Source organism: Mustela erminea, chromosome 13, assembly GCF_009829155.1.
Source record: "Mustela erminea isolate mMusErm1 chromosome 13, mMusErm1.Pri, whole genome shotgun sequence".
Taxonomy (NCBI): domain Eukaryota; kingdom Metazoa; phylum Chordata; class Mammalia; order Carnivora; family Mustelidae; genus Mustela; species Mustela erminea.
The window spans coordinates 25,886,751-25,904,266 of NC_045626.1; the positions used below are offsets into that span (position 1 = coordinate 25,886,751).

Below are 17,516 nucleotides of genomic sequence, written 5' to 3' on the forward strand. Positions count from 1 at the left end.
CCTAAGTGTTGCCAATTTTTAAAGTTTTCTGTAGCCAATGAAAATTTCTTAATTGTTCATTTGGGCCCTTTGCTAATTTGTTAAGGACAAGGTTGTTCCTAAAGCTTCTGATAGAAGGAAGACAAAAAAACAAAAAACAAAAACAAAAATGAAAAAACTTAATCTGGGGGTGGGCATTTTCTTTTTTTTCTACTTCCCACCCCTTAGCTATATAGTGGTGATTAAGTACACAGACCGATACAGTATGCATAATGATAGAGACACGTGGTCTTTTTTTTTTTTATTGCAATGATCAGTTCTTGATTTCTGAGCTGTTTAGAATATAAATGTTAGTCCTTGCTAGTCGTATATGAAATGAAAGGGGTGTTGTGTTCTAAGGAGAGGTAATTACAGATGGGTAGTTACAGGTCGTTCCGTGGAAGGCCATGTTTCTTGAGTACATCTGTAATCAAGAGCTGCAACCTCGAGTGAAGTTTCCTTTGTTGATACCATTCTGCTAATTTGTTAACCCCTTTAATTTTACTCAGTATTCAGCATGCCTTATAACCTTTTTCACCGTGACAAGCTGGATTCTTACTCCTTTTGGCTAGTAGAAGAAATACACTCTTTAGACAAAAGGTATTGAAAAATAATAAATTGGTAAAACAGCGTAAGGTTTATTACTTGACAGTAGTAGTTGAACTGTGGTAAATCATGCAGATATGGCAAGAACAGTAAAACTCACTTAATAGTTTATAGGATTCTGTAGTATGAGCCATCAAAATCTTGAAGCGACTAACTTCTCTTTTGTGTTCTGATACCAAGTATAGGAATAAATATACATGTCCTTAATGCAGACAGTGTATTAACAAACATAGTGTCATTTTGAAAAATGTACAAAATGTTATTAATGTAGGTGCATGTAGAAAATAACCTCTGCGTGTATAGAGTTGGTAAATTGTATACTAGACTTAAAATTTTAACTTCAGTTTTCAAAGGTCAGCTTATTCTTAGATGAAGAAAAGCTTTGATGCGTTAATTTTATTGATACTAATTATAACAGTGATGACTAGGGAAATTCTACAAGAATTTCTACTAGGTTTACTAGCTAATCATCTGGCTAGTCCAGTGATCACCAATACATTGTATGCCACACAAATTTTTCAGCACTTTAATATCCTGATGATTTTAATAGCTGTTTTAACCTCTTTCCCCCCATTTTTTTTTTTTAACAATTTAATCAGTATAAGCAAGAAGGTTACACAGTTGATAGGGGGTAATCTGCCTGTAAGAAATTGTGTTCCCCTGCCTTCGGTTCAGGTCATGATCTCAGGGTCCTGGGATCAAGCCCCACATCAGGCTCTCTGCTCACAGGAGCCTGCTTCCCCCTCGGAGCCTGCTTCCCCCTCTCTCTCTCCCTGCCTGCCTCTCTGCCCACTTCTGGTCTCTATCTGTCAAATAAATAAATAAAATCTTAAAAAAAAAAAATAAGAAATTGTGTTCCCTACAAAGACCTGCAGGACTTGGCACCAGATTCTCGCATGGACATGCTTGCTCGTCTGTCTGCATGTCGATGCAGGGACAGCATTGCAGATGATTTATGGTCTGTTACATTCTGTTTCAACATATGTTTGCAATATTCTGTGTTAATTGCATTAGTGAACAGTATCAAGCTTTGATCGGGCAGAATTTATCTGAGACAGGTTCATGTTTTCAACCATTAACATGATATTTTTTAGTACTCAGGAGTTTTTAGAATGTCCTGAAATCAGATGGTCAAATAAATTGAACTGTGGAGCTTAGTGTTTGGAATAGTGCTGTCATAATATTAATAATACTAATAAAATTCAGTACTTTCTTTGGGAAATATTGTTGATTTCACCAAGTTTAGCCTTCTCAGACCTATCCTCTGTTATTACTACTTGTAAACAGTTGGATGTTGCACAGGTAGATGCTTTTCACATTTAAGTAATGGACAGACATTTCTTGTGGCTTCCCTTAATAGTGTTTAAATATGTAGAAACATAATTTAGTGAGGCATCTGGGTGGTTCAGTCAGTTAAACGTCTGCCTTTGGCTCAGGTCATGATCTCAGGGTCCTGGGATCAAGCCCCTTGTCTGGGCCAGGCTCCCTGCTCAGTGAGGACCCTGCTTGTCCCTCTCCCTCTGCCATTCCCTCTGCTTGTATTCTCTTGTGCGTTCTCTCTCCCTCTCTCTCTCTCTCAGATAAATAAAAAAAACAAAGAAACCTAATTTAGTGTAAATTTTAAGCTTATCAAAAAAGGCTAATTTATACTGAGCGCTGTAACCAAGAAAATTCTAATGTCAATTTAACAAATGCTGTTTTTCTTTATTAATAGTGATTTTCTGTGTCCTGTCTTACTAAATTCTCCTACTTCTTTTCTCTACAACTACTATGAAACATAATTTAAATAGCACACACCCTGTGGTGCCTGCGTGGCTCTGTCCGTTGAGCATCTGCCTTCAGCTCAGGTCATGGTCAGAGTTCCGGGATCGAGTCTCACATGAGGCTCCTTGCCCAAAGGGGAACCCGCTTCTCCTTCTGCCTGCCACTCACCCTGCTTGTGCACTCTCTCTCTCTGACAAAAAAATAAATAAAATCTTAAAAAAATATATTAGGCCTGATATCATTTGGCCTTTCTGGTGTGATGTCATCATATCCACGTTAAGTCAGTCTCTGCACTTACCCTTGGTGCTGAGGTGTTTGTAACAGACACAAGCCCAGACACCACTGTGATGAAGCAGTAAAGACTAGCGCTTACCCAATGACCCAAGATACGTGGTTATGTAAGTTACTGTTTTCTCACAATAAAAATGTAACTTAAAAAGTTATTGTAGGAGCCAGACAGACCCTTGAAAGTACTATATTTGAGGTGCCCATGGATCCCTAGGCGTTAGTCATAGAAATGCAGGTGTAGTTGGTGTTGAAGTAAAAGCTCAGAAAGCTCTTGGCAGAGTAGAAAGCATTGTTTGATAAGAAGTGGATTCGGATCCTGGCCCTGCACTTGTTAGGTGTATGACCTTGCTTGGTAAGATTATTTTATTTTCCCTCTGAGACTGAGTTTTCCTAAATTTAAAATGAAATAATAATACATAGCTTGCAGGTTATTATAAAGGTCCATGATATAAAAAGTCTCACACAGTACCTGACATGTAGTAGGTAACACATGAATGTAATTGTTACTACATATTTCACTGATTCTAAGAGCATATATTCACTTTGGGATGCATCTTGTAAATAAAATTAGAAGTTTTTTCTTTTATATTAACACAAAATAATTTATTTTAAATAGGTGACATTCTAGATTTATTGGACTAGGGAATGTACACAAGATCTTTTATATAATTGTTAAAATCAGTGCTATTTCTTTAACATTTTTCCTGCATTTGTTTCTTTTAATATTTCTTAGAAACTCTCCATACTTGAAATTGTAACTTGCCATTCCTTATTAGCAAACTTGAAAACCTGAGAGATCCATTTTCTGCACTTACTTGAAATAGATGTTTTAGTGTGATTAGTATTGTGATCCAGTTTTTATGCTCTAAAAATACTTAGTCATCAGTACCTTGTTGCTAGTCGGTAGGTATATAGACATCTTTGGGAGGTCTGGGTCTTATGGGCAAAATAAAATGTGGTTATAGAAAATCAGTGTTTTAGGAAGAAGGGGTGATTAAAACTTCCTGATTCAAGTCCCCTAGATTGTTAGGTCTTAAAAATTGACCTGGTTTGGTAGGCATACCTAAAGAATTAGTAGTTAAGTCAAAAGGTGGACTAGGAGGGGACTGTTGACATAAATGAGTGTGGAAGAAAATGGGTTCCGAAGCCCTGTGGTAGAGAGAGAAGACATTGTGTCAGAAGAGAATGAACAGGAAGGACTCTGGCTGGCACTTTATTGTCTCCTACAGTAATGGCCAAAGTGAGTTGAAATGACGCAGAATGGGAAATAACAGTCTGTACTTATTATGCTTAGTTATCTAAGGTTAGAAGCCTATCTTTTTATAGAAATGTCAAGATGACTTGACTTGTATTGAAAAGTCTTCTGTCCCTCCTCCTCCTCCTCACCTCAGATAATAGCCTCTGTTCATGGTGTGTGTGTATGTGTGTGTTTCCTGACTCATACACATATATGTGGATGTTTCTATTTTTTTAAGAGAGTAGTTTACTATAAAAACTGTGCTCACGTTTTTCACTTAATATGATTTTTAGAGATTTTTCCCTATCAACTCATAGAGAGCTTTATCATATACTGAATTACTATATGAATATTTTTTTGTTGCTGATTTCCATTCTGAGTTTTAATTGTTGAGTTCTTTTGTTTTGTTTTGTTTTTCCCCTTGGGTTTTGTTGTTGTTGTTGTTGTTGTTAGTTTTTTTTAGGTACAGTTTCCAAATGGCAAAGTACCTAAATTGTGAGTGCTCAAATATCATCTTATTCAGTGATATTTGACAAATACATTTACAGTGTATCAAGATAGTAGAACATTTTTATCATCCAGAACATTCTTTCCTACTCTTTCTTAAAGGTTTTTGAGGCAACCACTGTTTGAATTTTTTTTTTTTTGCTTTGAATTTGTTTTTTCCCCTTCTAGAACTTCAAGTGAATGGACTCATTCAGTTCCTAGTCTTTTATGTTCAGCTTCTTTTAGCCAGCTAAGTATTTCTGATAAATACATCTCATCTGTGTTAATTCTTCTTTTTCAAGATTGTTTTGCTATTCAGGATCCTTTGTATTTCTAATCAGCTTGTCAGTTGTTACAAAAATACCTTGCTGAAATCATGATTGCAATGGATTTGGAAAAAAAAAAAATAGACCAAATATTATTAGGGAATTAGGGAAGATGGAAATCTTAAGTCGTTTAATCTTTAGATACAGTGTATCTCTTTGTATACTTATATATATTTAATATCTTTCAGCACAGTTTTTAGATGTTAGTGTATACAGGCCTTACATATCTTAATTTAAACCTTTTGTCTAAATATTTTGTTTTTTTGACACTATCGTAAATGCAGTTTAAAATTTTAATTTTTGAATTGTTTATTGCTAGTATATAGAAATGTAATGGATTCTTATAAGTTGTTATAGCCTGAGCATTGCTAAATATACTGATGAATTCAAGAAGTTGCTTCAGTGATTTTCTATATAAACAATTACATTATTGTCCAAAAAAGCAGGGCTTTTGTTACAGCTTTCTTGAGATTATTGCCAATATAATATGTAAATTTAACATGTGCAGTGTGATGATTTGATATGCATATATTGCAAAATGATTACCACAGTAAAGTTAGTTAACATCTCCATCCTGTCATACAACCTTTTCTGTGTGGGGAGAGAGAACTTTTTGAGATCTATTCTTTTAACAACTTTCCAGTACATACTATAGTATTGTTAGTTATAGTCACCATGTTATACATTAGCTCCCCAGAATTTATTTATTGTATAGCTGAAAGTTTGTATCCTTTGACCAGCATATGCCGGTTTTTCCTACCTGCAAGGGTCTGTTAAACAACATTCTACTCTCTCTTTCTTTGAGTTTGGCTTTTTTCAAAAAAAGTTGTTTCATTTCTTCCCTTACCAGTATTTTGTATTTTTTTGTTTTTGTTTTTGTTTTCTTTTTTCTTGCCATATTACATTGGCTAGGACCTCCAGTACAATGTTAATAAGAAATCATATCATTGTCAAGTCATTAAAGTCTTTCTTCTGACATAGTTGTTAAGCAATAAATTTTCCTTTAAGCACTGGTGTAGATTTAGCACCCCTTCCCCAGCTTCTTATACTGTAGATTCATTATCATGTAAAGTGTTTCCGTATTTATTTTGTGATTTCTTCTTTGACCCATGAGTTACTTAGAAATGTGTTGTTAATTTTTAAATATTTGGGATTTTTTAAAGAATCTTTCAGTCATTGGTTTCTAATTTAATTGTCTTCTGGCCAAGGAACATAATCTGTAAGAATTCAGAGTTTTAAAATTTATTGACCCTTTTTTTATGGCCCCAGTATATGTTCTCTTTTTCTTAATGTTCCCTGTATACTTGAAAAGGATTCTGTTTATGTCAGGTTGAGTGGTTAATAGTATTGTACAGCTCTTCTGTGATACATGGTTTTGTTTTGTTTTGTTTTGTTTGCAGTCTAACTATTTAAAGAGTTACTGAAGTTTCTGATTATTGATGTATTCATTTCTTCCTTTAGCTATGTTAGTTTTTGTTTAATGTCTTTTGAAGCTGTATTTTTAGATGTATACTGGATGGTTAATATTTTCTGATGAATTGACTTTCTTCGGAAATGTCTCTCTATCTCCGGTAATAGTCTTAAAGCCTTATTGTTTCTGGTATTGGGTTTTATTAAGGTTATTGCTTATATGAACTGTGTATTTCCATTCTTATATTATTGTTTCTGGTATTGGGTTTTATTAAGGTTATTGCTTATATGAACTGTGTATTTCCATTCTTATATTTTCAGCTAATAAATATATTATGCTTGAAGTACATCTTTTTTGGAGCTGTTTTACATCTTGTATTCATTCTGACAAGTCTCTACCACTTACTGGAATATGTAGTGTATTTATGTATAATGTTATTATTGACGTGGTTGAACTTACCTTTGTTTTACTCTTTACACTTTATTCTGTTTTCTTTAGCCATCTGATTTTTCTTCCTCCTTTTCTTTCCTAGCTTTGGGGTTAATTATTTTTTAGTGTTTCATTTTAATTTTCTGTAAGCTTTTTTTTGCTGTGTCCCTCCTTTTTTTGGGCAGAGGTTGCTTTCCAGATGACTCTATGAATCCTTAACTTTGCAACAGTGTAGCTGTTTTTAACACATCCTTTTGTTTCTATTGGCTGTTGTCATACAAATTGTATCTAAATACTTTTAGAGTTATCATTTTAGCTATAACTGGCCATCTCCTTCTTTTTGTAGAAATTAAGAAAAAGATACTGTCTTTTACATTTACCTGCATACTTAATACTTTCTAGTTCTCTTAATCTTTCTCAGTGACTTTAGAGTTTTCATCTGTTGCTGTTTCTTTTTACCCTGAAGAACTTTTCCTTCAGCATTTCTTTGGGCAGAGTTTGCTACAAATGAATTCTCAGTGTTTGTTTTCCTGAACATGGCTTTGTTTTGACTTATGTGAAGGATATTTCTTGTTGGATATAGATTTTAGGTTGAGTTTGTCCCCCCCCCCCCCCCTTCAGCTCTTTAAAGGTGTTCCATTGTCTTCTGGCTTGTACTATTTCTGTTGAGAAATTGTTGCTCATGTGTTCATTCCTCTACATATGTAGATTGTTCTGTCTTACTGCTGTGAAAGGTAAAGCCAGACATTGATTAAAGTTGGTAAAAACAGGGAACCTGCTTCCTCCCTCTCTCTGCCTGCCTCTCTGACTACTTGTAATCTCTATCAAATAAATAAATAAAATCTTAAAAAAAAATAAAGTTGGTTAAAAACAGACTTTATTCAGTAATCACGGTAGTAGAAGAGCTGAGCTCATTTTCAGTTTGCATAGAGGTTAACTGGGAGAAGGTGAGGGTGGAGCTGGGGGAATGAGTAGAGGCTTGAGCAGAGTCAGGAGAGTGAAAAATTAGCCAAAAAAGAAAGGGGGTAAGAGGATTGGTCAGTATCAGTGTGATTGGGCCATATGTGTCTGCTAAATGGCATTTCTCCAAGTTAGGCCTCTACCCTCCCTCTGAGGGCAGTCTGGGAGACAGATCTGACCTTTCTATGACTGATTACATTTCGAAGGACTAGATTTCAGGTTCTTTTTTTTTTTAAGATTTATTTTATTTATTTATTTGACAGAGAGGTCATAAGTGGGCAGAGCAGCAGGCAGAGATAGAGGGGGAAGCAGGCTCCCCGCTGAGCAGAGAGCCCGATGTGGGGTTCGATCCCAGGACCCTGAGATCATGACCTGAGCCGAAGGCAGAGGCTTAACCCACTGAGCCCCCCAGGCGCCCCTAGATTTCAGGTTCTTGAGAAAGACTCTTGGGCTGTAGGAGACACAGAGTACATTTTAAAGAGACTGGAGAAGGATTTACAAGTACAAGTTTTTAAAATAAATGCTCTAAGAAACGGAGGTCAGGGGTCTATATTGACAGGTGTTGGCAGGAACAAATGGTAAATTCTTTGGGCCATCTTGACCTCTCCCCATCCCCCACAGGAACTCAAAAGGGTCTGGATCCTACCAGGGACTTGACCTTAGGCTCCAAGAAGCCATGCTAAAGCTTATTCAAGTCTCTGGTTTAGATGGAGTCCTTTGTGCCAAGAGTTTTTGTAGTTCTCCCCACTTTGAAGATTTTCTTTTCACCTTTTGTCTTTACTATTTGACAATGATATGCCCAAGTGTGATTTTCTTTGTATTTAAACTGCTTGGTATTAACTGAGTTTCTTTGAAGTATGAGTTTAGTTTCAGCTGAGATTGACAATGTTTCAGCCATTACTGTTTCAGACATTTGTTCTGGTTTGTTCTTGCTTCCTCTCCAACTGCACATTATTGTTACTGAGATTGTTCATTTTGTTATTCACACTTTGTCACTTTGTTTCTTCTGATTAGGTGATTTCTCTTGACTCATCTTCAGACTGACTTTTCTGTCTTCCCCAACCATTAGGTCAACTTTTTAATTTCTCATTTTTTAATTTTCAGTTCTAGAATTTACATTTGATTCATTTTTATAGTTTCCACTAATCAGCTGAGATTGCCATCGTTCATTAAGTCCATGTGCGTATTCATAGTAGTTACTTTAAAATCCCTGTCTGTTGGTTCATTGGGGGGATTTGTTTCTACTGGCTGTTCTTTCTGTTGACTAGGAGCTAACATTTTCCTGTTTCTTGATATGTTTAGTAATTCGTGCTTTTGTACTTGGATATTTGGGATGAAACATTGTAGAGACTCTAAATTCTGTTATCTTCCTCTGAAGAGTTGATTTTTGTTCCAGCAGTTTGTTTCGATTGGCCTCAAACTCCGGTTTGCCTCTGATGTAAACAACAGCTGGGATTTCAGGACTTGGTTCTTTTAGATGCCTGAGTGCTAGTTTTCAGCAGGCGGTATGTCTCTCCCACATTTGTAGGAGCCAGGGATTTGGGCAGAGTTCATACTCGTATTTTTGCTATTTATCCCCCTGTGGTTCCTTCTTTACCAGATTTTCCCCCTTCTCTTGCCAGCCATTCTTGGAGCCCCATATCCATTCTCTGATTGTTTGTGCCCGTAGGTAAAATTGCAGTTCGTTCTTTGCTTAAGGTCTAGATGTCCTGCCTAGCTCACACTGTGCGCTGTGCTTAGTTACAAAGCCACCTAAATGCAGCTCATCCAGTAGAGTTGCCCCCTTTCAAAGGTTGACTTCCTTTTGACTTTTGTCCTTTTGGTCTCTCTCCACTGTTTTCACGTGGTTGATTTTATTATATCTTGTTCAGGAGCTGTCATTTTTACCTGAAGGAAGGTTTGCTTAATTGAGGCTGCCCTACAGGTAGGACCTCTGTTTTGTTTGTGTCCTCTTGCTAACTACATACTGTTTCTACTGAGAATTTGTAACGTGTTTCAGAATTTGGTAGGGCCATTCTCTACTCTTCTTTGTTGGATTTTTCTTGTCATTCTTACTTAGTTTAGTATGTTATATTTGGAGTAATTTTGTCTGAGATTTTACTTTGGCGGAATTGACATCACTATGATACCTTCCTGAATAGGAAGATAGATGCTTTTCTCTTTGGTTACTTTGCCTTTATGCCCTTTAGTAATAATTAAAATGTTTCTTTGTGTAGTTTTGACACATTTATACATACTTTTATTCCAGGTGCTTTGTGTGTTTTGTTATAAATTGATTCTTACATAAATTATTATATAAATTGATTTCTTATATAAACAAGGAAAAATTTTACTAGCTAGAAGCAAATTTAATATTTTGAAGTAAACCTTCCAGTTAGTGATGTTACAGTAAACAGTAGGACTAAGGCTTATCCATACCCTATGATGGAAGTTGGAATGTGGCTGAGTTGGGGTGGAGTGGTGCAGTGATCTAGGTCGGCCTGCCTCCAAATTGACTGCATGTTCTGAAAAACGACTGTTCATTATTTTCTGATTTATTTCAGGGCTTGATTCAAGCCCAGGTTAAGCTCTTTGCGCTTTCTTTTAGATTCTGGTTCTGTGTCTGTGTCAGAAACACTTGGGTGAGATCTTCATTAAACTCTCATAAGAGCAGAATAGCTTCTGATCTAATCTTTTCTTAATCATTTCAAGGATGAAGAGTAAGCTGTATACTTTCCCTTTCGAGGTTTAAATTCAGATTCATAACACTCTAGAATGTAGTTGATTTTATTGTGATTTAGACAACTTGGTGCTCTGTGTTTTCTTCAGTAGGTATTTGATAAATATCTTAAGTAAAAGAACCAAGTGGGGCGCCTGGGTGGCTCAGTTGGTTAAGCATCTGCCTTTGGCTCAGGTCATGATTCCAGGACCCTGGGGTCAAGTACCACATCAGGCTCCCTGCTTCTCCCTCCCTGAAGCGGTGGGCCTGCTTCTCCCTCTCCCTCTGCCTGCTGCTCCCCCTGCTCATGTTCTGTCTCTCTCTCTCTGCCAGATGAATAAATTAAATCTTTAAAAAAAAAAAAAAAAACTGTCTGTCATGGATTTTTTACAGTACATCTTCGGAGAAAAAAGAAAAAGTTTACATTATCTTCCAGTTTCTTGACTTTTTCCAACTTTGGTTGTTTGGGAATTGAAAGATTTCTACAGCTTAAAAAGCAAGAGAATCTATAAAATACCTTAAAAGGGTGCTGGGTAGTGTCTGCAAATGCATTTGTAAAAACCGTCCAGTGTGGCTGCTTTAGCCCCCAGGGCATGGCATGAAATGTGGTCCAGCGGCTCTGCTGGCTCTGCAAGAGGCCGGCAGCCCCGCAGCCCCTGCCAGGCGTGTTACCAGGCCACGGAAGACAGCGCTTGCTACCAGTGTCCTTTGAAATGTTGTCTCAGTTAGCTTATTAGCAATGTGTACATCACCTTGTTAAGCAGTTACTAAATTATTTGATTTTATTTCTAAAAATTGTTTTAAAATGGTTCTTCCTCTTTGAAATTTTGGTGATTCTGTAATATATGAGACATGGAGTTTGAGTTTGTTTCAGAAATTACCTTTGACTCTAACTATAAGAAGCACAACTTAGGACCAGAGACCTGTCGACAGGCAGAAGTCCAGATGGCCTTTGAAGCCCTTCTTCCCTTTCCCCATGTGTCTTTCCCCATGAGAAGTGACTGTGAAATAAAGTCATGGCGGGGAAGCAGGTGGAATTTTCTCTGGGCTGCCCATGTTCTGGAATGAGATGTGGAAGAAGAACCTTGAGGTCTTCCTGGTCTCTGACCTGTAGGTGTACTGATTTTTGAAAACTAGACCTAGCTGATTTTTCATACACTCCTATCGTCTTTCAAGAATTTGGTGCTTTCACGTATCTTTAGTCATCACAGCAATTAAAGCTTTTAAGGTGTTAGGCTATGTTTGAGTGACTTCAGAAGGTACTTCCTTCTCCTGTGTAGTATTTGCAAAACTGAATAAAGAAGTATCTCAAAAAAATAATGTGAAAATCTTAACTGCGGGTATGTATCTAACTTAAGTGAAATTTTTCCTGTATTGAAAAGACCAGTTGACATCCATTTTTAGATAAGTTTTTTTAAAAAACTAGATTATAAAATGAATCACTCTTAGTAAGGCTAATGGCATAGGTATTAGTCCTTTGTCGTGAGTAGAAGAAATTGGAAAGGGCATTATAGGTGTGATTTCATGAAGCTAGAGAGCATTGGTGTTCACATTTTAAAAACATAATCATAACTTACCTGGAGTCACATGTTCCATTTTATTGGCTTCCTTCATATGGAAAATATAGAAACCAGCGCGAAAAGCCCGTGAAAAAGTGAAGCGACATATATATTTTCTGGGTGAAGGAAGTATTCTGTACATTTTCCATGTTTTACATCATGGTATTTTGAATAACCATGCTTCCATGTTCACATCAATTTTTTGTTTTTCAATTTATGCACAGCACTTGCTCTGAAATTTGGGGACTGAGTACACCAAATACGATAGATCAGTGGGATACAACAGGCCTTTACAGCTTCTCTGAACAAACCAGGTGAATATTCTGCCCTCTATGGAATCCTAGCAATCTTGGGGCGGGGGGCTGTTTTGGAAAACCTGTTATGGGTTGCTCAGTATCATTTTGCCTAGGATGTTTCCTTAATGTAAATAAGGCATGGCATTTAAAATACCTGCTTGCCAGTATTAACGATATATTAAATGTGTCAGCTGATGTTTTGATCAATGAAATTTTAGTTTTGAACCTTCTTTAAATTATTGCATCCCCTAAAGAATAGGAACTTTGATACCTATATTCTCATTTGAGTTTGAGATTAGATTATAATCTATTGTTGGCCTAATTTTCAAGTAGATCTATAACCAGTTTTTGCTAAATTTCTTGCTATCATCTAAATCTCATCTTCTTTATACTAATAAATACATAGTTATTTACCGACCCCCTTATATCACAGTTAACGCTAGGCTAACTCATTTTATGTTCTCTCTATTTTTTTTTAAATCACCTTATTCTCTTTTGGAACATATTGGTATTTGTCCATTTCATCTCATTGTATTTCATCACCATCTACATTACTGTGTGAGCTCTAGAACTACACCTCGGTACTCAGAACAGTCACAACTGGGTAATGAGCTACATTAGTTTGAGTAAGTTACTTTACATCATTGTTGGTACTTACCATTTTTCACACTAGTTCCTTTTTTTGATAATTCAGTCACCTACAGTATTAATGCCCTCCAAAGCATCCCTAATTAAGAGTTCGATTTACTCAAGATGTTAAGTTGGCAAAAATTTTTCAAGTATACTAGATGGTCCTTTTTTAAAACTCAGTTTCTTCCCAAGTGGTTGGCCACTCGCTGACATCGAGTCATTTATGTAGCATATTTATAAGAAACACCTGCTAGTGCCGCTGTTTACTTTTATAGCAGACCCATTAAACAGTACATTTTTCTTCCTTGTACTCACTAAAACTAACTGAATGTCTGTCATTCCTTTCTTTATGCTTTACTGTATGAATTTAGCCCAATCGACTATGCCTGTTTTGTTTTTAAAGTTCCCACCTTTCTCTCCCCTTGCTTCTCAACAGGTCTCTGGATGGCCGTCTACAAGTGTCCCATCGGAAAGGACTGCCACACGTGATATATTGCCGATTGTGGCGCTGGCCTGACCTTCACAGTCACCATGAGCTCAAAGCAATCGAAAACTGCGAATATGCTTTTAATCTTAAAAAGGATGAAGTATGTGTAAACCCTTACCACTACCAGAGAGTTGAGACACCAGGTAGAAAAATCGGGGCTCTTTTTCCTTGTTTTAAATACTTGAACTTAAGTGTGTTAGGTACTCCTAGGTAATTGCCCCTGGGAAACTTTGGTGTAAAATTCTGATAAATCACCTCAAATACAGCATTATTTGCTGCTAATTAAAAGGACTTTTAAAATGTTTTAAATAGGGAAAAATAAACCCTTAGAGGGTCAGATATGTCAGTTTCTTGGGAGAGTATGCTATTTGACCTCAGAGTTACAGATCTGAGAAATTCTAATCCCCACATTCATAGACTGCTTGGAACTAAACTGATAGACCTCTTTACCTGTCTACTGCCTGAGCTGTGTTCAGTCATTTTGTTCTTTGAGCATGTTTTTGAAGTCCTTTAGTGGCTTGGATTACATCTAAGCAGATTAGTGAAGTTCATAGCAAGACTTTTGGTTTACTTAGCTGTGTATTTGAAAGTTTTAGAGTGTATACAGCTGTATTTTTAGAAATGGCCTAAATCTGACTTCACAGTCACAGATCTTTCTGCACCTTTTCCAATGGGAATTTATGAACTGTCACGGTAATATAGTATTACCAGAATGCCCTTGTTCCTCAGAGTACAGGATAAATTGGAACTTGGAAATTTGGATTTTGGACTACATGGCAAGTTAAAACCAATCGGATTTGTCAGTTTCTCAGCTGGTATAATGCCAAATTGGTGAACCCTAAATTTTAAAAATTAAGCAGGCTACTCTCTTCTTTTTGTATGTGTGTGAAGTTTTTCAAAGAGGGTCTGGTGTGTGCCCCTCCCCCAGTGCCAGTCCTTGCTTCCTTGCTGTTAACCTGGATCCCTCTGCCTCCTTCAGTTCTGCCTCCCGTACTGGTGCCGCGGCACACTGAGATCCTAACAGAGCTGCCTCCTCTGGACGATTATACCCACTCCATTCCAGAAAACACTAATTTCCCAGCGGGAATTGAGCCACAGAGTAATTATATCCCAGGTATTTTTGCCTTCTGAATCTCCTAAAAAATGGGATAGATACAAATTTTGTTCATGAATTGTGGTTTGCCTTTTAAAAAAAGGCTTCTGAATTTTGAATAGACAAATCTGGTTTGTGGGTTGATGATTTTGTGACATGTGTAAGCCTCGTACTTCAAACGCTTTTGTCTGGAGAAAAGTTTTACGTTATATTTCATTTTCTTTTGCAGTGGCTTTAATCAAAGTACTGTGAGAAGCAGAAAAGATCTTAGTAAGTTTGTCTTAGTTGTTGAAGCTAAGAGAGATACAGAAAGTAAGCAAAATAAGTCGTAGAAGAAAAAAGTGTTCCTGAAACAAGTGACATAATAATTTTCATAAATAGTTTGATAATGTTGGAAAGAAATGTAATATTTCTGTAGAAGATACAGTATTTGATTTCTAAGACATAGCAACACTGCGGTACTGAAAATCCTAACTCCTCTAATTTAGTTTTTTCGTCTGGGCTTCAGTAACCTCTGCTGAAAGATAAATGAATTTAACCACATGGTTCTCGAATTACTGTATTATATATGGCTCTAATTACTATATTATGTAATCTGGTAGTATTCCCTGATGCAGTTTTAGTTTTCACTATTTTTTTAAAAAGAACAACTAATACTTTCTTACTTTCTTTATTTGTATTTCCCTTTTTTGTTTTTTGGGTTTTTCCCTAGCAGAAACTAAAGATACAATACTAGGATGAGGATTGAGCTATACATTGTTTTTTTTTTTTTTCATGCAACAGAAAATATGTAAGGAACTTAGTTTCAAGTACATTTAAATAAGATTTCTTTAATGTGTCTCACGAAAATAATGCTTGTTCATTGAAGACAATTTTAAAAACCCAAGAAAAGCAAGGACTTTTTAAAAATCGCTTATTTTAAAGGTAGAAAGTGTTTCCTGATTGGTTTAATATGCACTTTTTAAACTATTATTTTATTCCAAAAGAGTGTTTAAGGCTTCTTTTTAGGTTGTTCGGAAGCGACCTTTTTGAGAAGTTAGGAGAGGATAGTGCAGAGCAGATGGAGTATGAGGACTAGTGGGGTCAGGACTGGAAGAGGCCCTTGCTTGGGAGAAGACTTAGCTGGAGGTGGTTATGTGTGTATGTTGTAGGGGGGGGGTGCATTTTAGTCCTTGATGTGGGAATTTGTATTATTCAACAATACCAGGAAACCGAGGTGTAAGCATACAGTCTTCTAAGACACCTCCCCAATAATTATTTGGAAGGATGTTAATCAAAGTGACTAGTGGCTTTTACTTACGGAGATGTTTGGGTTTATTTTCCTTTCTTTATTTGTTTAGATTTGGTTTATTTTACAAAGTGGAAAATCAAAAGCTTGGTCACACCTATTTGCTTTTCTGGACAATGGGGCTTTACCCGGTGCCAGCCGACAGTGAAAGCTAAGGGCTCACTTTTTGTTCCACTTCAAAAGAAATTTTAGTATTTTCTCCAGAATGCTTAATAGCTGTATTATTTATTATTTTAAGGTAATAATGGAGGAAAGTAAAACAGGATAAACTATTTTAAAATGAAGTTCAGCATTTCTTCCTCTTTAAGACATGGGTGGTTAAACTGACAAAATATAGCCCTGTTCAATTTTGTTAGCTTTAACCTTTAAGATAGTGTACTGATCTTGTTTTTGTGTTCTTTGTTGTTTGAGTGTAGAAGGTATTTTATTTTATTCTTAGAATTTCATCGTAACAGTCTTGGGGTACTGGCACTAAATGAAGAATTTTCTGCTTAAGTTGTGTACTTAGCTTATTGAAGGGGGAGTGTGAGGAGGGTTCAGTGGATGAGCCCTTTCACCCACATTTCTCCCTCTCCCTTTTGGTAATTACAGTACCTCAAATTGCTTCAAACTGCCCAGCCGTGAAAATATTAAACTATTGATAGTCACTTAAACTTAATTTTCTTCCTTGAAATTATAACTGGTAAATTTATATACATGTATTTATTTTATATGAAGCTTACTCAGCTATTCACATGCCTCTTGAATATAAACATTTTGTTCATTAAACATGTTGGAAATGGCACAGTAGAATCTTCTTTTCAGGGAGTATTTTGCTTCAGGTTTGTGCAGTAGTCTGTGTTTGAATTTAAATTTCTGTCTCAAACACTCACAATTTACTGGTTAGAAATTCATGGAGAAATGTACTTTTTAGGTGGAATTTAAGCCTGTCCTGTCCTGAAACGTATTACCGTATTTTGCCCCATAGAACCTAATGTAAGCCCATATTACCATGTAATCTGAAATCTCATGTGTGTTGTGTGTTCTTTAATCATCTCTTAGATGTACCTATCCATGATGGCCATTAGTTTAAAAAAAAAGAAAGAAAGAAAAGAAAAGTAGGTACTAATGTCTTTATGTCTTTGAAGCATACTGATTCAGAACTGAGGCATCTTGGAAGTTCTATTTTTGGCTCTTGCCCCAGAAAATATACATATGGGAATGAGCCAGATATGTAAATAATAGCTAAGAAAATATGCCTAGAGAGCTTGGTTATATTACAAGTAGGCTTTAAGGATTCACCTGTAAGATTTGGATCAGAACCTGAATCATACGTCCTCAATACCAAATACTATGTTTTATAATAACGTTACATAATTTTCATATTTATTATTCAGAGTGATTCTTTGGTTATCTTTGATAGCTAGGAGAAAGGTGGTGAGATTTCATTTGCAGCTGTGCTTATTTGTTCTAAACTTTTGTAGAAACGCCACCTCCTGGATATATCAGTGAGGATGGAGAAACAAGTGATCAGCAGTTGAACCAAAGTATGGATACAGGTAAAACTTATTTTTCAAAATTCCTCAGTGATGAGATACACATTTTTTGCCCTGCTTAAAACCCACGAGAATTATTTGTGACTCGTCAGTGTGGAGAAGTTGGGACATACATCACAGAAAGAACTTTCCGTATTGATGTAATTGTATTCGAACCTTCCAAAGGAGGGCCCTGTTGTCAGTGAAAAAGTTACACATGCTACTCTGCAGAATAATTGTTAATAATTTTCTCTCATTAGATTAAATGAAAATTTGAGAGCAGTCTCGCAGTTTTCTGTTTAAGTCTTCTGTGCTTCTGGTCAGAGTTTTAGTTACCCAATGAATAAATGTCTTTGTGATGAAAAACCAAAATGAGCCCACTAACAGATTTTCTGAGAAATTTGGAGAATGAGGATCAGATTTTCA

The 17,516-nt window shown here is 36.3% G+C and overlaps 1 protein-coding gene across 5 annotated transcripts in view; it reads left to right on the plus strand.

Annotated features, from left to right (window-relative positions):
* SMAD2 (SMAD family member 2) overlaps positions 1-17,516 on the plus strand; it is an 80,484-nt gene that overhangs the window by 38,918 nt on the left and 24,050 nt on the right. For 3 of the 5 annotated variants that reach the window (XM_032309385.1, XM_032309386.1, XM_032309388.1), the window contains exons 3-6: positions 12,007-12,096; positions 13,145-13,338; positions 14,175-14,309; positions 17,040-17,114. In XM_032309385.1, coding sequence (XP_032165276.1) covers positions 12,007-12,096; positions 13,145-13,338; positions 14,175-14,309; positions 17,040-17,114 — 494 coding nt within the window. Of the gene's footprint in view, positions 1-12,006; positions 12,097-13,144; positions 13,339-14,174; positions 14,310-14,545; positions 14,559-17,039; positions 17,115-17,516 lie in introns of those variants that run through there. The other 2 variants (XM_032309387.1, XM_032309389.1) reach the window with 2 other exon arrangements.